Source organism: Copidosoma floridanum, unplaced genomic scaffold (genome assembly GCF_036245765.1).
Source record: "Copidosoma floridanum isolate Cflo_tuat_1 unplaced genomic scaffold, Cflo_Japanese_pri ptg000011l, whole genome shotgun sequence".
Classification (NCBI taxonomy): Eukaryota; Metazoa; Arthropoda; class Insecta; order Hymenoptera; family Encyrtidae; genus Copidosoma; species Copidosoma floridanum.
The window spans coordinates 4,581,913-4,604,582 of record NW_028321888.1 but is presented as its reverse complement, the minus strand read 5'-3'; the positions used below and the strand labels follow the sequence as shown (position 1 = coordinate 4,604,582).

The 22,670-nt window shown below is 36.4% G+C and overlaps 1 protein-coding gene across 4 annotated transcripts in view; it reads right to left on the bottom strand.

The window, feature by feature from the left end:
• Positions 1–19,703, bottom strand: part of mRpL45 (mitochondrial ribosomal protein L45) — a 243,815-nt gene extending 224,112 nt beyond the window's left edge. For 2 of the 4 annotated variants that reach the window (XM_089589957.1, XM_089589960.1), the window contains exon 1: positions 17,458–17,587. In XM_089589957.1, the coding sequence (XP_089446083.1) occupies positions 17,458–17,472 (15 nt within the window). In that variant the 5' untranslated portion in view covers positions 17,473–17,587. Of the gene's footprint in view, positions 1–17,457; positions 17,588–19,504 lie in introns of those variants that run through there. The other 2 variants (XM_089589961.1, XM_089589958.1) reach the window with 2 other exon arrangements.
• Positions 19,704–22,670: the final 2,967 nt, after the last annotated feature.

The following is a 22,670-nucleotide window of genomic DNA, read 5'->3' as shown; positions in this document are numbered from 1 at the left end:
ATTAGAAAATAATTGCGAACATACATCATTTGAGATGCAATTTTTAGGAATGTTAAAAGTTTTTATTTCCCCTTCCCCAATTTTTAATAATAATTTTGGAAATTCTTTATCGTTAGAACGAATATTGATTTCTAATTTTTAAAATTTGGACTGAGTTCCATAAAAATAAAAATTTAATAGTTTGTTCAAGTATAATTTTTCTATTACCGTTTTGTATCACTGGGAAAATCTGACAAAAATTACCTCCTGAAATAATTTACTTATTTTCAAAATATGTTTAATTTTTTTCATATTTTATTTCATTATTTTTTTATATTTTTTTTTATTATTTTTTTTCATTTTTTTGTGTTTCCTTTATTTCATTTCTTTTTTTATTTTTCTATTTAATCTTTTTTTTTTTTTCATTCCCTATTTTAAAACATTTTTTTTTTTCATTCCATTGTATTTATTCTTGTCTGTTTTAATTTCATTTCTTTTTATTTTTATATTTCATTTCATTAATTTTTTTTTTATTTTCTTTTTCACTTGTTTTTGTTCAATTGTTGAGCCAATTAATACAATTTTTGTTTTATTTTTATATAATTACTTAATGACATTTTGCCATCATTTGTTTATTAAATTCAAAATAAGCGCCCTTAAAAACCATTAAAATGATATGTAACTCGAAATATACATACATAATGATCTTTCATAATTTACTTATTATTGATTTGATAATTTACTATATTTATTTAATTATGTGACATTGTTACATAATTTGTTTGTCGAATTCGAAATAAGCGCCCTTAAGAACTATTGATACGTTCTTCAACCCTATTGTATTTGTTTATTTGTTAAATAATTTATGTATAACGGTAATTATTAGCATTATTTGAATGCCAAAAAAACATCAGAATACTAATCAAATCTATCAAATGCATAAAATACTAATATTTAATGCGTAATAACGCGCCTTATTCGATTTTATGTACATAATCATATTTATGCTAATTAAATTTTTTTGTTCTTTTAAATTTATTATTTAGAAAAAATTTTTTTTTCAGAATCAAGAGACTTCTAGTAGGCGACTTCCGTTTTATGGAAATCTGTCGTTTTTAAAATTCCAGCCCCCTAAGCACGCCACATAAAGAACTTCGTTTTATAAAATAATTAAATAAATAATTTATCATTAGTTGAATGTATTATCAGTGAATGCATATGAAAATAAAAAATAAGTTACGAACCACACGATAAGTACAAGAAACCGAGTTTCTATAATCGGCAGCGCTCGTAGCAGAGTGGGTAAGGTATTCGACTCAAATGCAGGAGGTCAAGGGTTCAAATCTCTTTGTTGGAAAGTGTTTTTTTTTTTTTTTTTTTTTTTTGTAAAAGAAAAAATTCTAAGTCAAATAAAAATTATTATGGGAAAATAAAATTAAAATTGGTTTAAAAATTAATTGCTTCGGAGTGTGAAGGGGAATGGTGGGCTGGGCTAAGGTGTGCAGGAGAGTAGCGGGGCACGGCTAGAAGATATAGGGTGGGGTGAGGGGAAGTGTGTAGAGGACTGACGGTGAAGGCAACGGGGTAAGGGGGGAAACTTAGGAGGAAGAGACTTCCGGTAAGCCACTTCTGTTTCATCAAATCTGTTATTTTTTAAATTACAGCCCCCCGAGTTCGCGACATAAAGAACTTCGTTCTAAAAACGTTGTATATACACGTCAATAGTTATACTTACCGTATATGCGTGAATAAAGATATACGAGTTCTACCACGTGTGTATATTTAGAGAGAGGAGTGTCCAGTGGTGAGGTAAACAGCAACAAAGGTGCGGGCTCGACATTTTCTTGCATACTTCCCCTCACGTGGCTGTTCACTACCCGCCATAAGATGTTTTACATCAACAACAACAAATGATGACGGAGCAAAGTGCACGGCCAAAGGGAGATGTATCAGCACTGTAAGCTGTTGAAGACTAGAGATGACTCTGAAGTTTGCAACGTTGCGTACAGTGAAAAAAAAAGTTTTTGTTCTTTTTTTTAATGAAATTGCTTTAAACGCTTCAATAAGTAATAAGAAAGGCTCCCGTCTATTTTTAGATCATGAAAATATACTATTTTCAAGATATTAAAGTTTAAAGATAAATGAGAGCGTATAGGCGTAAGAAGTGCGTTTAGGCCTTCAAAACTATTAGAGTAAGATTCATATAGTCTATATAAATCAAAGTAACTATCTGTCTATACTATAACTTATAAGAACCATGAAAAAAACAGCTCGTTGCTTTGATACCGTCACGTAATAGCAATGACCAAAATAACCCAATAACCCAACAAAAATAAAACAGAGTGAATACGCATGTAAAAATGACTTAAAAAAAAGAAAATCATCCATACCAAAACTGGATTCTCAGTGTTAGTAAAAAAAAGTAACTGAAAATGTATATATCCCGTCCTAGAAAACTCAGTATATCAAATATTTAACTGTAGAAATGTCCATGATAAACCAAAACTTCAAGACATTCTAATTAAAAAGACTGAATGTCATCGGTGATATAAAAAAAAAAATAATAATCAAAAGGAACGTACAACAACTAAAGCACTTTTTGTCTTCCAAAACTTGTTATTTATGAGGTTTGTCATTAAAAAAAAGACCGAAAATACCTATATTTCAAAGAAATCTGATATCACAAGCTGCCCACCACTGATAATACCTTAACTTACAGTGATATTATTAGGTACATGTAATGGTAATAAGTTTCAACAATTTTCGTCATATGGAAATATAAATTTCGAGAGTGAGAAAGCAAAAATGACCGAAAAATGCGGAAATGTAGGAAAAATTTATTGTCACGGGCTGTACGCCACTGATAATGCATAGAAATTTATTAATATTACTTGGTAAATATAAAAGTTATAAGTTACAACAATTTTAGTTTTCCGGAATTATTACTTTTAAGTGTTACACCGGGAAAATGTCCAAAAAATACAGAAATTTTGGAAAAATTAATTATGACAGGCTGCACGCCACTGAAAATGCATATATATTTATTGATATTACTTAGTACACATAAAAGTAATAAGTTCTCACAATTTTCGTCTGCCAGAATAATTAATTTTAAGTGTTATACCGCAAAACAGACCAAAAAATACGGACATTTAGAGAAAATTTATTATCACAGGCTGTACGCCACCGATAATTCATAAAGTTTATATTACTAAGTACATATAAAAGTAATGAGTTTCAACAATTTGCGTCTTCCACGATTATAAATTTCAAGTTTTATATCGCAAAAATAACCAAAAAATCCAGAAATTTAGGGAATATTTTTTGTCACAGGCAGTACGCCACTGATAATACAGAAAATCTTATTGACATTACTTAGTACATGTAAGAGTTAACACTTCTATTAATTTTCGTCTCCCGGAATTATTAATTTCAAGTGTTATATAGGAAAAATATCCAAAAAACATGGGAATTTAGAGAAAATTTATTATCACAGGCTGCACGCCAATGATAATGCAAAAAAATTTGTCAATATTTCTTAGTATATCAAAAAGTATTGAGTTCCAACAACTTTCGGCTTCCAGAACCATTATTTCGAGTTTTACATCGCAAAAATAACGAAAGAATACTAAAATTTAGGGAAAATTTACTGTCTAGGACTGAACGCCACTAATCATGCATAAAAATTCATTAACATTACTTAGTGCACATAAAAGTTACAAGTTTGATCGATTTTTGTCTTCCAGAATTATCAATTTCCTGTTGTATGTAGCAAAAATAACAAAAAAATACAGAAATTAAGGGAAATTTTATTGTCACAAGCTGTACGCCACTGATCATGCATAGACATTTATTGATATTACTTAGCACATATGAGTTATAAGTTTCAACAATTTTCGACTGTGAAATTATTAATTTTAAGTTTTGTATCATATAAATGACCGAAAAATACGAAAATGTAAGGAAAATTTATTATCACAGGCTGTACGCCACTAATGATGCAATAAAATTTATTAATGTTACTACTAAGTATACTATACACTAATACATGAGAGTATTAAGCTCCATCAATTTTCGTCTTCCAGAATTATTAATTTCTCGTTTTGTATCGCAAAAATAACCGAAGAACACAGAAATCAAGGGAAAATTTATTGTCACGGGCTAAACACCACTAATAATGCATATATATTTATTGATATTACTAAGTGCATATGAAAGTTACAAGTTCTACTAATTTTGTATTCCGAATTAATAATTTCAAGTTTAACATCGCAATAGTGACCAAAAAATACGGAAATTTAGGAAAAATTTATAATCACAGGCTGCACGCTACTGAGAATGCATATAAATATATTATTATGACTTTGTACACATAAAAGTGATGACTTTCAACAATTTTCGTCTTTCGGAACTATTAATTTCAAGTGTTATATCGTAGAAATGACCGAAAGATACGGAAAATTAGGGAAAATTTGTTGTCACGGGCTGTACGCCACTTGTAATGCAAAAAATTTGTCAATATTTCTTTGTACATAAAGAAGTACTGAGTTTTAACAATTTTCGGCTTCTTAAATTATTAATTTCGAGTTTAACATCGCAAAAATAACCGAAGAATGCTGAAATTTAAGAAAAATCTATTGTCAAGGGCTGAACGCTACTAATAATGCATACAAATTCATTGATATTACTTGGTGCATATAAAAGTTACAAGTTTTATTAATTTTTGTCTTCCGAAATTATTAATTTCAAGTTGTATGTAGAAAATATGACAAAAAAATACAGTAATTTAAGGAAAATTTATTGTCACGGGCTGTACACCACTGATCATGTATAGACATTTATTGATGTAACTTAGTTCATTTGATAGTTATAAGTTTCAACAATTTTCGTTTTTCAAAATTATTAATTTCCTGTTTTATATCGTAAAAATATACGAAAAACACAGAAATTAAGGGAAAATTTATTGTCACGGGCTAAACACCCCTAATTATGCATATATATATTTATTTATATTACTAAGTGCATATAAAAGTTACAAGTTCTATTAATTTTGTATTCCGAATTAATTATTACAAGTTTTACATCGCAAAAATGACTAAAAAATACGGAAATTTAGGAAAAATTTATAATCACAGGCTGTACGCCACTGATAATGCATAGACATTTATTGATATCACTTAGTACATATAAAAGTAATAAGTACTAACAATGTTCGTCTTCTAGAATTATTAATTTCAAGTGTTATATTGCAAAACAGACTGAAAATTACGGAAATGTAGGGAATAGTTATTTACGTAACAAGTGCGGAAAAGATGATTTCCCGCACGAGTAGTGATTGACTCACACGAGTGCCGGAGTTGACGGGAACGAGTACCAGTTGAGCACACGAGTGCGTAGCACGAGTGTGATCGCAAGGTACGAGTTACCGTCACCGGCCACGAGTGCGAGTCTATCACACGAGTGCGGGAAATCGTCCCGCACGAGTTGCGTACAAGTTTTTTCGCAATGTGTGAGGAAAATAGGTACAAAATAGGTTTGAATTTTGATTTCCAGTGTGTAGCAAAATTTTTTCCGGTGTGTGGCAAAACCTTTTCCACACACCTTTTCCACACACTGTGCGGCAAAAACCTTTGCCGCACACTTTTTCCACACACTGTGCGACAAAAACCTTTGCCACACACCTTTTCCGCACAGTGTACGGAAAAACCTTTGCCGCACACCTTTGTCGCACACAATGTGGGAAAATCGATTTTCCACACTAATACCAGTGCGGAAAACACCCATTTTCCGCACACTATTGAGAAAAATCTATTATCACAGGCTGTACGCCACTGATAATGCCCAAAAATTTATTACTAATACTTATTACGTATAAAAGTATTGAGTTCCAACAGTTTTCGTCTACTGGAATTATTAATTTCAAGTGTTATATGGCAAAAATGACCAAAAAATACGGTAATTTAGGGAAAATTTATTAATACGAGCCTGGTCGTTTCGGATGAAACACCTCATATATAGCTGTGGGTATGTGGGGTCGGCTGCTTTGAAAATTGCACATAATATCAGGTTTGAATGGACAAATGTATCTTTTTATGAAAAAAACTTATGAAACGTAACAGAGAAGAAAAAAAATTCGAAACAAATAAAACTGGTATATTCATATAGAATTGTAAAAGATGTACAGCTTGATTTACTTCAGAATTTTTAATACTCTTTGCTCAACATTACGTAAATATAAAAATGCCACGATAAAATGCCACGATACAACAAATTATTACGCACACAACTGTTATAACAACTATGTAGAAATAAATAATATTTCAGCGTTCGATAATCGTTTCGATAATCGTATCCATTTTCTTGACCAAAAATTTATAATTCTGTAAAATAATTCAGACAAGTAAAAATCTTTTTTAACTTTACATATTAAAAAGCATTGATTTCTACCGACTACGCAATCGCACCAGTGCGGCCAGACAACGACGAGCAGCGATCATTTACAGAGTAGTGCAAAATTCCAAAATAAATAAAGCTTTGCATCTTTTAAAATTCTAAATGAATATTCTACTTTTACCTGTTTCTGATTGTTTTGATTCTCAGTTAATATTATAGGCACTATTATAGCACCCCAGGTTGTAGGGTCATTGGCACTTGCGTTCTTTCGTCTATTTTATTGATCAATGAAGAGACCAGTATGCGTGTCGGATCGTGTGATGATTGGCGCTTGCGATGTCTCATTTATTTTATCCATCAATAAGAAGACCAATAAACGTCTCAGACTGTGCGGTGATTGGCACTATCGTTACATTAAGTATTTTATTAATAAATAAAGAGAGCAGTCAGCTCCTCGGGTTGTGAGGTGATGGGCACCCATATTATTTTGTTTATTTCATTAATATATACACAGGCGAGAAAGCGCCCCATGTTGTGTGGAAATTTGCCCTTGCGTTACTTTATTAATAAATAAAGCGACCAGTGAGGGCCCTGGGTTGTAAGGTGAATGGCAAATGAGTTATTTTAGTAATAAATAGAGTGACCAGTAAGCACCCCAGGTTGTCTGATCATTGGCACTTGCGTTATTTAATTTATTTCATTAATCAGTAAAGAGTAGTAAGACCAGTAAGCGCCCCAGATTTTGTGGTGATTGGCGATTGCGGTACTCAATTAATTTTATTGATGAATAAAGACACCAGTATACGCCCTGGGTTGGGCAATAATTGGCGCTTACGTTATCTTGTTTACTTTTTAAATAAATAAAGTGACCAGTAAGCACGCCAGGTTTTGTGATTATTAGAGCTTGCGTTATTTTATTGATTATTAAAATAACCAGTAAGCGCCCTGGGTTGTGCAGTGATTGGCGCTTGTGTTGTTTTATTTATTTTATTAATAAATAAAAACGCCAGAAAGTTCCTAGGGTTCTGTGCTGATGGGCACTTTTATTATTAATCTATAAATTTTATTAAGTATTAAAATGGCCAACAAGCACTTTAAATTGTGTTGTGACTAGCGCTTGCGTTATTTTACTTATTTTATTAATTATTAAAGTGACCAGAAAGCGTCCCAGGTTGTGTAGTAATTAGCACGTGCGTTATTTTATTTATTTCATATATTAATAAGGATTCTCGTAAGTGCATCGGGTTGTAGGATGATCAGCGCTTAAGTTATTTTATTTATTTTATTAATAAATAAAGAGACCGGTGAGCTCCTCAGGTTGTATGATTCATAATGCTTGCGTAATTTTATTTATTTTGTTAATAAATAAATTGACTAGTCAGTACCCCGGATTATGTGGTGATTAGCACTCACGTTAACAATTGATAAATTTTATTAATTCTGAAATTGACCCAAAGGCACCTCAGATTATGCGGTGATTAGCACTTGCGTTATTTTGTTTATTTTATTAATAAATAAAGAGATGAGAAAGCGCCCTACGTCGTGTGATAATTGACCCTTGCGTCACTTTATTGATAAATAAATCGAATAGTGAGCATCCTGGGTTGCGTTGCGATTAGAAATTGAGTTATTTTATAAATTTTGGTAATAAATAGAGTAACCAGTAAGCACCCCAGGTTGTGTGGTCCTTGCCGCTTGCTTTAGTTAATTTATTTTATTTATCATTAAAGAGACCAGTAAGCGCCCCCGGTTAAGTGGTGATTGGCCCTAGCGGTATTTTATTATCAAATGAAGCGCCCAGTAAGCATTCCGAATTGTGTGGCGATAGGCGCTTGCGTTTGTTTATTCATTTTATTAATAAATAAACTGAGCCGTAAGCACCCCAGTTTGTGTAGTCATTGGCACTTGCGCAATTTATTTTATTTTCTGAATCAAGAACGAGACCAGTAAATGCCCTAGGCTGTGTGGTGATTGGAGCTTGAATTATTTTTTTAAATTTTATAAATGAATAAGGACATCATAAAGCACCCTGGGTTGTGAGGTAATTAGCGCTTACGTTATTTTGTTTACTTTATAAATAAATAAGGTGACTAGTAAGCACCCCAGGTTTCGTGATAATTAGAGCTTGCGTTATTTTATTAATTATTAAAATTACCAGTAAGCACCCCAGGTTGTGCAGTGACTGGCGCTTGCGTTATTTTATTTATTTGATTGATAAATAAAGAGACCAGTAAGGGCCTCGGTTCATGTGGTGATTGGCACTCGCGTAATTAATCGAGAAATTTTATTAATTATTAAACTGACCAGTGAACGCCTCAGATTGTGCGGTGATTGGCGCTTACGTTATTTTTAATATTTTATTATTAAATAAAGAGACCAGTAAGCGCTCCACGTTGTACGGTGATTGGCACTTGCTTTATTTAGCTTATTTAATTGATGAATAAAGAGAGCAGTAAACACCCTGGGTTGTGCAGTGATGGGCGCTTGCGTTATATTATTTATATTATTAATAAATGAAGTGACCGGTAAGCACCCCGAATGATTGGTGATTGGAGCTTGCGTGTTTTTATTTATTCTATTAATAGATTAATAATCCAGTAAGCGCCCAAAGTTGTCCGGTGATTAGCCCTTGCGTTATTTTGTTAATAAATAAAGAAACCAGTAAGCGCCTTAGATTGTGTGGTAATTGGCGCTAGCAATGTATTATTTGTTTTTTAATAAATAAAGCAACTGGTAAGCGCTTCGGGTAGTAGGGTGATAGGCACTTGCTTTATTTTATTTATTTTATGAAAAAACCAGTGAGCACCCCAGGTAGTGTGGCGATTGGCCCTTGTGTTATTTTGTGTATAAATAAAGAGACTAGTAAGCGGCCTGGGTTGTGCAGTGATTGGGGATTGCGATATATTATTTATTTCATTAATAGATGAAGCAACCAGTAAGCGCTCTGAGTTGTACGGCTACTTTGATCTCGTGCTCGATCCACGTAGTGCATCCTAAAGGAGCTTCACAATTCACGTAGCGGTCCAGAAGGGTCTGCAACTCCTCGTGTTGCTCGGACGAGATTTCATGTAGCCCGATGGCAGCGAGTCGGACCTCGCCTGTCGCTGACGGTCCTGCTACCTCTAGGGGAATCTTGGTCCCTTGTCCTTTTAGCACCGGAACTTTATCGATAGCATCGTGGACGGTCCCGAAAGCGTTAATAAAGTTAGCGCCAAGGTAGTAATCAGTGTCTAACTCGGGCAGTGCATGACGGTCGTCAATCGGCTATCACCGCGCTTCCCATCGTGGGACGTAGTTGCCAACCACAGGAGTTGGCTATCTGCAGCATAGTGGCTTAAATGGTTGCACTTATAGCAGCGTAGCTGTGACTCCTGCGAAGGGGACCTGTCTCTCTGGGTGCCTGGGACTTTCATGTCAGACCCACTGTTGGCATTCCGCCTTGGTGAGCGTGAATCTGACCCTCGGCGTCCCTTCCCTTGGGGAGGGGGAGAGGGTGACCGTCACCCTTGCTTACGAGAACCGTTTGAGGGGCGGGAGCTCTGCTTTGGCTCATTGGCACATTTAGCCAGGCACGTTCGACGCTTCTGGACGTAATGAAAGTCAAGCAGCACCTTCAACATGTCCTCGTCAATAGCAGGTTTTCTAACCTTCTTCTCGGCTAACTCATCGACTATTTCTGCCAAGTACTCGTCCATCACATCGAACCCGGCTATCTTAGGAGTATTAGCCAATTTCTTTGACAGCTCCTCGATTGCCTTTCGAAGGGCAGCTTGTTCGTTGCAGATGGACGCTATCTCTAGTGAGCTACCACTTAAAGGTTGGACTTCGCTTATACCCGCAACCCTTGGCTGTTTCTTGGCCTCCATAGCCTTAGCCTTGGGCTTGTGAGCTGGTTCTGGCAGGTTAAAGTGTTCAGGTATGGATGGCTCACGGAACGCACGCCTAAGGTTCAAGAGGCGCTCGGCCGCGGTGGCTCTTTGTAGCAGCTCTGCCACGCTGCGCACCTCGTCACGTCAGATTCGATTTTGTAACTCAGGACGCATATTCCTGTGGAACAGGTCCAACTGACGTTCGACCAGCCACGGAGGTTAAATTCACCCACGATATTCTTAATCTGTGTTAAGAAATTTCGTATGGGCTCACCAGAGTACTGGGTGCGCATTTGCGCGTCCGAGGTTAGACGACGTTGCACCTCCTCGCCTGAGCCATACTACTCTTGCCCCACGGCTACGAAATCAGCCCAGCTGATCCACTGATCGCATTCGTTGCTGAACCACGTTGCTGCGATGCCGCTCGTAAATTCCGGCAGAGTTTGGAAAAGCTCTACTTCCATCAAATCCGAGCAGTGCGCGTGAGGAAAGTGTCGAAATTATCGTGACTTTCCCCCGTGAACTTTACGTTCCATCGCCGGACAATTTGTCTTAAGTCACGGCATCCGGAATCGACGTGCGACCTGCTTGACCTCAACTGTCTTTCCGCTGGAGACAAGAGACTCCCCCCCCCCCCCCGACCAGGCTGGACGTGTGGGGTCAACTGGTGCAGCCAAATACGGGGGCAGGTTGAAGTACGTCGGGCGCGTTGACGAGCTTACCACGTACGTGTGTGGCCACATTATAAGCACTTGTGTCAAGGTTGTACGCGCAGGTGGCGCCATTGAGTGCCCCCTCATCTGCGGGTATCTTACCGATGCCATGTATGCGCTTGTTACCGCGCATACCGGGCATATCGCTTGCACCCGGCTAACTGGTGTAGGTGACCATAAGGGTCTCATCGACGAGTGTGGCGGTGGTACTAAAATGTGTGCCGACGCTGACGCTATGTCTACGTTATATCGGCCGTTTCTGAACAGCGTAGCTTGTGATCCTGCGAGATCTGCAAACGCCTGCTCGACGAATATTATTTGGCGCCTTCTCACCGGCACGTTGGCCCCCTTGCTTGTCTTGAACTGGCAAGTTCCATATTTGTGAGTGGCTCTTATACGCTGTACAAGCTGACCTTACTTAAGTCAAGTTCGCGATGCTTTCATTGGCTTTTAATATTCTACTACGCAGCCATCTGTTCTCGTCTTCAAGAGTCTGAGATGATCGAGCCCTTCCATACTCGTCCCAGTTCCCGATTGGCGAGGACGTATTAATGAGAAGCTCGTCTTCGTTCGTATCGGTAACTCGGATATCCAGGGCTCCGGGCTGCGTGCTTGTCATTGCCGACATTGACGTGGCTCTTAGGGGTTTGTTCACCTCCTTACTATCCCGCACCATTTGTAGTGGATGTAAGACGTCAATTTCATCGTCGTTTGCTTTTGCAAACTCCTCGCAAGCTTTTGCTATCATGAGGTGACGAGGCTCTATACGTCGTCCTATGGCTGCGTTGACGTCCTCCACCGGCTCGAAGTCTTCGGGGACGTATCTCCCCGCGAGCCACTGATAAAGGCGATAAGCCCTGACTGCAGTACTGCTAGTCGTTAACAGCTCGAGATTTTCTAAAAAAATCGATGCCCAGGTCCTCTTTTATTGCTGACCTACAAAATTCAGTCAGTTTGTCCTCTTCAGAACTAACCGGTGTTGTCATGGACCTTTGAGGTGCTAAAATTCGTGATACACAATTTATTTGCAGTTAGTGTACTGTGTCGCAGTGCAGAAATTAGCTTGAGGAAGAGAGCTGACGGGTAGGGGAAGTTTGTGCCAAGGCGTTAGCTGGACACAACTTTTCCGCCTATATTTAAACCTTGAGGCTTTCAATTAAATTTATAATTTAATGTATAGCTTCTTTAAAAGCTATTAGCTGTAGGGATATCAGTTCTCTCAACTCTCTCTTTTGGTATGTGTGTACGTGTGTAGTACAATGTTACGTACAGTTATGTATATGTATAGTGTACCTTGCACACGTACACTACTGCTTATGTGCTCATTGCACAACGAGCCGCGAGGAGCGAATAGCCGTGTCTACATGTGTACCAGTGTATACTATGCCGTATGCGCTGTAGATCAGCATACGCTGTCTACGAAAATCGAATTTCACAGGCTACGCTTGTTGGCTATTGAAAATAATATTTTGTCTCAAAATATTATTTTCTCTCTCACTAGCATTCACACACAAAAATTTTGAGTGTTGGAAGTCAGCAACAGCTCAACATTATCACGTAAACAAAGCCGCTGCTTTGTGACCTACTCGAGTCTGCCGGTGTATAGTCTCTACAATATGTATACGCAGGTCTCGTCCATCGAGACAACGCAGGGGCCAAGTATCATGGCTGCAAGTATCGTCGCTTCTCGCGACGACTTAATCACGACACAGGGGAACACGGGACACACTTAAAAAAATAAACACTAGCGAGTATTAGAAATTTAAAATAACATATATTAAAAAAAAAAAAAATAGAAAATTACAAAAAATACTCGCAGGTGTATGCATGTGTGTGTGTATACGCTTGTCGAGCGCGGTTGCTCAACGTGCTCGCGGCGCAAAATCGCGGCACAGGCAGACAACGCGGGATAATCTAGGGCCTCTGCCCTTTACAATATACGGTGCATTATGCGCTTGCATTATCCCATTTATTTTATTAATCAATAAAGAGACGAGTAAGCGCCTCAGGTTGTGTGGTGATAGGTGCTAGAGTTACTATTATTTATTTTATTAATGGATAAAGTGATCGGTGAACACCCCGAATGATTGGTGATTGGCGCTGGCGTATTTTTATTTATTTTGTTGATAAATAAAGATACCAGTAAGCGCTCAAAAATGTGCAGTGATAGGCCCTTACGTTATTTTGTTAATAAATAAAGAGACCAGTAAGTGCCCCAGGTTTTAGGGTAATTGGTGTTTGGGATAAATTATTTATTTTATCAATAGATACAGCAACCAGTGAGCTCTTCACGTTGTACGGTGATTAGCACTTGCTTTACTTTATTTATTTTATTGATAAATAAAAAAACTAGTAAGCACCTGGTTGTAAGTGGTAATTGGCACTTTCGTTTATATTAATTAATTTCACTCATCATCAAAATGACCAATAGGCGCCTTAGGTTATGCGGTTATTGGCGCGTGCGTTATTTTATTTATTTTATTAATGAATAAAGAGACCAGGCAGCGGCCCCGGATGTGTGGTGATGAGCCTTTGCATTATTTTATTTACTTCAATGATGAATAATGTAACCAGTAAGAACCCTGGGTTATAGGGTGATTCACGCTGGTATTATTTTATGTATTTTAATAATAAAAAAAGAGACCAGTAAATGGTCTCGGTTGCGTGGTTATTGGAGTTTGCGTTATTTTATTTATTTCAATAATAAATAAGAAAATAAGTAAGTGCCTCAAGTTATGCGGTGATCGGCATTTGCGTTATTAGTTGATTTATTTTATTAATTATTAAAATGATCAGTAGGGGCCTCGGACTGAGCGGTGATTGGCGCTTGCGTGATATTATTTATTTCATTAATAAATGAAGACACCAGTAAGCACCTAGGGTAGTACGGTTATTGGCACTTGCGTTATTTTATTTATTTTCTTAATAAGTAAAGAGACCAGTAAGTGCATCAAGTTGTGCGGTAATTGGCCCTTGCGTTATTTTGTTAATAAATAAAGAGACCAGTAAATGCACCCGGTTGTGGAATTATTGGCGCTTGCGATATCATCTATTTCATGAATAGATGAAACGACCAGTGAACGCTTCAGGTTGTGCGGCAGATGGTGCTTACCTCATTTTATTTTTTTATCAATAAATTAAATGACCAGTAAGCAACCCGGGTTGTGTAGTGAGTGGCACTTGCATTATTTTGTTTATTTTATCAATAAATAAAGTGACTAGACAGCACCCCAGATTATGTGGTAAATGGCGCTTGCGTAATTTCATCTATCTTACTAAACAATAAAGAGACAAGTAAGTGCCCCAGATTGTGGAGTGATTGGTGCTGGAGTTATTTTATTCATTGAATTAATAAATAAAGACACAAGTAAGCGCTCTGCGTTGTGTTATTATTAGAGCTTGCGTTATTTTATTTATTCTATTAATAAATAAAGAGACCAGTGAGTGCTCCAGGTTATGTGGTGATTGGCAGTCACGTTATTAATTAAGAACTTTTTTAATCATTAAAATTACCAATAAGAGCCCGTGTTTGTGCAGCGATTGGCGCTTACGTTTTTTTATTAATTTTATTAATAAATAAAGTGACTCGTAAGCGCCCCGGGTTGTGCGGTGACTAGCACTTGCGTTATTTTATTTATATTGTTTATTAATGAAAAGACCAGTAAGCGCCCTGGATTATGTGGTGATTGGCTATTGTGTTATTTTATAAATAAATTAAGCAACCAGTTAGCACCCCGGGTTGTGCGGTGATAGGTAATTGCGTTTTTTTATTAACAAATAAAGTAACCAGTAAGCGCTTTGGGTCGCGTGATGATTGGCGTTTGAGTTATTTTATTTATTTCATTAATAAATAAAGAGACTAGTAAGTGCCCCGGGTTATGTTGTGATAGGTTCTTGCGTTATTAATCAATAAATTTTATTAATTATTAAAATGACCAAAAGCACCCAGGGTTGTGCGGTGATTGGCGCTTGCGTTATGTTATTTATTTTCTTAATAAATAAACCTAGTGAGACTGGTGATGGGCGCGTTAGGTTATCAGGTTTAATAGCTTGAGATTAATTTTTTTAAGTTATTGGGTGTGAAATTTCGTCAAGTTATCTGTGGTTTTGCGTGTTGCTTCATATAGCCAATTTGAATTTTTCGTAAGTTTGGAAGTCATTTTTGAGAGCGCTGAGAGGGGATATGTCCTCATCTAATGAGTATACGGCGGCACTGTGGCTCCGTTCGGATACTCTCACCAGGTGGTGAGAGTTTGTTGTTACAGGCTATTGCGTTGCAACAACTTTTTATATTAAAAATGAATGAGACAGCTAGCTAATAAAATTATCTGTAAAATAATATGTATTTTTAAAAATCACATAGAATATGAGTTTGTAGTTCTCTAATTATCACACTCTAATTATCACAAGCTACCTCGTATTAAAAAAAAAAAAAAAAAAAAAAAATTATTAACTTACGATGTTAAGATCAGGAGATATCGATAGTTTTGTCGACTGCAACAGTTTGAAACAACTCGCTTGAAAACGCGTCGACGGCACTGTGAGGAAGAGGGCATGGCCTAAATCGGCGGCGCGCGCATGCCAGCGCTACCACTGGTACTTTACTAACACTTGTTTTCGATTACATCTTTAGCATACTAACAAAAAAGTGAGGGATACAGAAATTTAATTAGGAAATTTAATTAGTGTTGGTTTAAGGAGGCTCTATCACGGAATGTAAAAGAACTTAGACTGATATATTACTGAAGTAGAGATCGCGCTGAATCCAATGGTATCTTTATTTTTATGGGTTGGCGATCAAAATCCGGAGATAATTCAATTCAAAGTCAGCACTTTTCGAGCTCGCTTAACACAATCTCTTATGGCTGAAGGCCTGAAGCAAACTTTTAACTATCAATTAAACTACTAAAATGGAATGTACAAGCAAAAAAAATATACTTACCGTAACCCTGACACTCTCATCTTTAAGAGACCAGGTGACTTTATAGGCGTTGGCGATAAAAAATTGATAAAATAGCTAAAATACTATTGTGGTCTGCAGTTACGTTCGGTGAGTGCAGTGACAAACACTGCCGGCCATATTGGTTTAGGAAGCGCGCGCAATAAAGAAAATTTGAATTTATAAAATAACATGAAAACTTTCATAATGATTTTTCAATTAAATTTATTTGTTGGGTAATAATGTAGTAAAATACGGCAATCAATAATATCAAATTATTCTTCAGCTGACTGTACAAATATATAGTAAACTATATATTTATAATGGCAGGTGGATTCAGTTAAAAATAAAACAAACTTCATTACCAACATACCACTAGTATAAAAGGAAGCTTTCTTCATGTGACATCGCATCGATCGTCACTGAATTGACTACCGTAGTAGGCGATGGAGCCTCCTTAAAGACTTTTTAAAAGAAGGTATTTAAAAAAATAGTTTTATCTGGTCTAACAACTTTTGCAGAGCCATTGTGCGAAAGGACTTTTTTCTAGTTTCTTTGACGGATTGCAAAAAGTATGCATACGATCATTTTGAAATTTTTTTGAGGTTGTTACAAACCACAAACCTTATGTTCTGCTGAATTTGAAGTCAAAATAGCAATTAGAACGCCAGTTACAAACCATCAATAAAATAGGGCAACATTCGCACTTTTTGGTAATTTGTGGAAAAATGGTAAGGCCGATTGAGGCCAATCAGGGTTCGTTTTGTTTGTCTTAAAATTGTGAATCTTGTTTATGTAAAACGTTTTTTGTCCGAATTACGCCTTTTCCGATAACAGTGAAAAACCTGTGTTGTCTATTTTTACCATTCTTTAAGGACCCGTAGTTGATATTTTTTTAGGTCCTCATATAGTTAGTTTATTGTCGGGCTTGAGATACGTTCAAAAAAATTTTTTGTGGCCCAGTCTAAATTTCTCAGCCAAAAATCTTGTTTGCTCACACTATCGAAGTGAGCCGCTACTGCTATCGTCGAAGAGCCCGTACGAAAGTAAATGAAGCGGCTGAAGATGAAAATAAAACCTTAACCATTTCATGTGTTCAAAAAAATGCACGAAAATTTAGCACCATTAAATTACGTAAAAAAGCATCATGCAGCAATAACTGAAAATAAATGCTCAGCCTCGAGGCTTGCCTCGAATTGTATAATGATTTTTTTCTCACAATTCTTGATGAGTTCTTTATCGAATACTACTCTTACTTTATGTCGCCAAAGAAATCGTAGAATCTACACACTTGACCATGTATGTGCGTGGATATGGCAGAAAAGCTCATTTTCTTTTTAGTAGGAGTTTTTAGGTGTAAAATTGAGATTGGGACCGGGTACGGAAACGACATGTTGACTATGTTATTATCTTATTTAGAAATCAAGATATCGGCTTGAAAGTTTTTTCCAGCAAAGCTAAACACTTTTAACATAACTTAAGGTGATTAGTATATTCATTTTTCGTTTCATGTAGTAGCATGAGCCCTGGATACAAAATATTACAGACTAATCAGGATACCTACCAAATGCCCCATCATTTTGCCTCAGTGGGTCCTCTAGAGTTGAGCTACAGAGGGCTCATTAGGGACCCTCTCATTACTGTTCAGGCGGTCACTTGCTCTGTCTCGTTTACTTATACAAATGTGTAGAGGTAAACAAAGTATACACGGAGGATTATTGTCCTAAATAATCACTGTTCTCACATGCAAGCACTGAAAACTTCGATGAACAATAAAAGAGCATCGTCAATAAGCATGTATGAACAATAAAGTATGATGTATGACACGTTATTTTTAAGGTACACTGATAACAAAAAATTAAGGTGCGTGTGCACGGTCACTTTGCGTGTAAATATATCGTACATCGAAATTCTCGATGTACGACACAGCGTACACCGAGATTTTCGATGTACGACGCAGGATGCATCCAAAATCTCGGTGAAACTTAAGGTGCCGTGTAGGATATTTATAAGTTGACACTTTACAGGTTATGTGGCTCGTATCATATGGTTGTGAGTATCAAACGTTCCTGGTTACACAAACGCATCATTAAAACTTTGTACCTTGCAACTTATTGAAAAGTCAAACCCTTTCTAAAATTTTCCCGTGTATCAATAACTTTATTAACGTATCATTGTATCATGGTATATGGATACAAAATCTCAACTTGGGTGACCGCTTCAACGTACACTGGAAATTTCAGTGAACGCTTCAACGTACACTGGAAATTTCAGTGAATGCAAGAGCGTTCACTGAAAACTTAGGTGTATGTATTGTGACATCGAGATTAGCAGTGTATGCACGCAATATAACCGTTTACATACACCTTGATTTTATGATGCTGCATGCACTTGAAATGTTTGTGTCATACATCGTACTTTTTGGTTACAACACATTAATTAACGAGGACGCTATTTTAAGAATCGACTTTTATTAGGACAATAATCCTCCGTGTAATAGTTGCGGTCGCTCCAATTTTTGCGGTACCTTCCAATAATGCGTATATTTTAATTGAACTAATGAGTTACGGTGAGTAAGCACTTAAAATCATTAAATCAAGTTAGAAAGTACCTAATTCCTTGAACTTCAGTTCCAAAATAGCCTTTAAAACTTTCCATTTGCATAACAAAAAACCACGTCCACAATAACTGGTACACACATAACCTCGTTCACTGATAGTATTATTGCGGATACCTCGTTGATTTAGTTTTGAAATTGACCACAAAAATACGTGCACAATAATATATACGGGCTCGCAATAATACCAGCATAGGCAACTGAACTTTTATAAATTTCTAAAAGCGAAATTCAGTAGTTTTTGAGTCCAATATTCATAAAAAAAAAGTTAAAACGATTTGACAAACTGAATTTTTTAGACAAACGTTTAAAGCTGACCACAAAAAAAACGCAATACTCTCGTTTACGCCTATTAAACTGTTGACAGTTGTTTTCTCCAATTTTGGCGCTTGTCCAAGTCCAAATCCATAGGAAACTTTCTGCTCTTCAAGTTGGTACATTTGTTTCCAGTTTAACTAATACCGTTCATTAGATGTAAACTTCTTTAAATTTCTATTTTAATATAATCGTGGACCCACCTTCCAAAAATATTTATTATATTATTACTAATCAGTAAGTTTAGGTACAAAAATTTTCAACAACGCCCATTTCTCCACCAAATGCCTAGTTCAGAAACTGCTTAGTTGATTGGAAAATATCAACATATTATCCTCGATATTATCACACTACATGAGATCGACTTTTTTAACTATAGCACAAGACTCCACAAGTTCTTTAAAGAAAAGTTATTATTTAAAAATATATCTAAATAGTAAAATTATCGTAATTAATGCACAGTACATTGAACTTGACAGGATACTATGTAATGCTAAAAAAGTTTTTCAAACATTTAGTGCAATTTTACTGGACTGAAACACTATTAACATTATGAAAATAAATGATCTGAAATAAGTAATGCATTTTGAATACTTAATATACTGAAAACAAGAAGAAATTTTATGGTACTCTTAATTGAACAACTTGTAGTTCACTGAGCTTACAACCTCTTACTTACATTTACAATCATACTTGTAATTTCAAAATCAATCGTTCTTACGATTAGTATTTTGTTTAAAAATTTTTAGCTACATGCGTATAACCTGCTGTATTGTGAAACAATCTAATGAAAAAATTACAAACCGATATTTTAATTAGTACTACCAAAAATTACTGATTCACAATATCTTGTTATATCTATCATTTTGCACCCTAAGGGTTTCTAGACGAATAACGGAACTGTTGATCAGACACGGTACGGGATGCGTTCCGTAAGCACTGGCCGTTTAATTCATAGAGGCTTTCGCTACGTGCACAAGCTGAAAAAGCCATCACAGCAATACCTGTGCTAATATGTGAAACTAAACGACATATGTTTGTCTTCTGCTAGCAGACTGCTAAGCATTACTATCATCAGAAAGTTATATGTTAATACATCGACAACCATTCTAAGGGTTAAATTTTTGATAAAATTATGAGTAGTATGTACATATTTTACTCAAGCATGTTCATTTTAAAAACGCAATGAAATACATCGTATACTGTGTATTTCTTAGAGTTTCTAGCTGGGGCCTGATCCTCCAAGCGTATCGTATGAACGTGTGTACATACTGTGTAACACACCGGTATTGGGCTAATGGAGCTCTCTGATTGGTCAGAGGAGGTCTGTGTTGACTACATTGCAAACTAATAAAACGTATCACGTATCACACAGTACACGGACTTGCATTTAAGTAATACTCAAGCGCTTATAGTCATAGAGGTATAAGAACTTATGGGGAGAATCACGTCAACTGTCCCAGCGCCGCGGTGGACAGCCCGCGCGGGCGTCAAACACGACGTTTTCAACTCGTCGTTTCGGTGTCAAAACTTTGATAAAAAAATTATTTAAAAACATATTCTTACGTATTTTTTTCTCAGCTTTCCAGTGGTGGCATCAGTTTTTTGAAAATTTGCTCCCATAACCTCGAAAAATGCACTTGATTGAAAAACACGTTTTATCTCCATGATCTTCAACTTTTGAAATTTTTTTGATAGTCTAGATCGAAAGAAGAGACATTTTTACGGAGATATCGACAATAAAAAAAGAGGTGTTTTTCGTTTTTATATTGTATTTAAACGACGAACGAGACGATGCAAGCCGCGGCGGCAGGGCCACGCGCGGCAGCAGCGCGTGTGTCGTCTGTTACAATGAGTCTGTTTGGCTATATAATATATAATGTAGTAGTAGCAATGTAAACAACAATTAGTTAACCCATGTTAACAATGGATAAATAATAAATGTTTTGATAAAATTTATTCATATATACAACAATTTTATAATAAAGAAATAAAAAAAGATAAATATTGATTAAATATTGAAATTCCTTCAGCTTCTAGCGAATCTAATAATAATCTTCGAAGTTTTCCGAAATTGGGACAATCTAAACATTTTCCTAAAAAACAATTTTCGGAAGGATTGTCGCAAACAATGGCGTTCAAACAGTCCGTGGAATTTTTAAGAGGTGTTGCCGTGGGTTTCGTTAATTCTTCTAAATTTAGTGCATCTAGCATCAGTTTTACGTTTTCGTGATGCACGCATACGCAAACGTTATGCGTGCCACTACTTCCGGCTAAGATACAGTGAGGACGTCTGAGCTGTACGAATTTCGTGAGACCCCCTTTGACATTTTCATGCTCTTCTTTAAATAAAATGAATAGTTCGTTCAAATTTCAAAGTAATAATTGTTTTTGTACATGAACACGTTGACCATTATCCTATTTCACAGAAACATAATCTTTTAATCCAGGCATCAAGCGGCTGACACTGTCACGCTCGTAAAAATTTTTTACGCAGACCTCAACATCAGCAAATAAAACTTTTCCTTTTTTTTTTTATCGGGCCATGAGAGTATGCCACGTTCAGCAACTAAATTTAAAGCTTGCCTAGCTTCTCTATCTGTGCAACCAAATTCTTTTATAAGCTCTCTTCGGTTCCAAAATTTCGGGGCGAGGGTGAGCAACGTGATTCTCTCTCGCTTATCGTTAGGTGATGCAAATTTCTCCTTCCACCGAGGCTCGCATCGTCTCGTTCGTCGTTTAAATACGTTATAAAAACGAAAAACCCCTCTTTTTTTATTGTCGATATCTACGTAAAAATGTCTAATCTTTCGATCTAGACTATCGAAAAAATTCCAAAAGTTGAAGATCATGGAGATAAAACGTGTTTTTCAAACAAGTGCATTTTTCGAGGTTATGGGAGCAAATTTTCGAAAAACTGATGCCACCACTGGAAAGCTGAGGGAAAAATACGTAAGAATATGTTTCTAGATAATTTTTTTATCAAAGTTTTGACACCAAAACGACGAAGTGAAAACGTCGTGTTTGACGCCCACGGGGGCCGTCCACCGTGGCGCTGGGACAGTTGACGTAATTCTCCCCTTAAATAACGAACAAGTTCTTATACCTCTATGGCTTATGGTGCTTGTAGTACAAATTTTGTCTTTAGTTATTCACATAGGATTGTACCGCTTGAGACATTGTATTCATTCGTGATATAATGAACACAGAACTTTTCGTGTATCTATCGAGGTGCTGTGTTCCTACACTGTCCTACAGGTATCAAGCACATATCGCGAATATTGCCTTTTGCTGTGCTAGACCAATAGTTCTTGTTTTTCCCTCGGTGGCGCTGCTTCAAAATTGTGCACGTAGCGAATAATTCTTATACTTCTATGGTTTAATTCAAGTATTTAGATAATATGTAGATAACTCATTAGTGTAAGAGAGATAACATGTTATACTTTTCGCCTTGCACTTTAATGTCATCTAGGATACCCAGATACTTAAAGATTAACTGCTAGAGCATACTTACGGAACGCACCTACGGTCAGAGATGAGTAGAGAGATTGCTAACGCCAGCGTTGGGTTAGGCGGATTCAATATCGGAACTTTTTTCCTAGATCGTATGTATAGCTGTACGATCTAGGGAGAATGTTCCGTCGAGCAGACAGCACAGCAGTGAAGGGGCATTGCCAAAGACACGTGGAAATTCAAAATTGTAATATTAATAACACAAGTGCCTATCACCCATTGACCCGGGGCGCTTACTGGCCACTCTGTTAAATAAATAATTATTAATAACACAAGTGCCTATCACCCAATGACCCGGGGCGCTTACTGGCCACTCTGTTAGATAAATAATT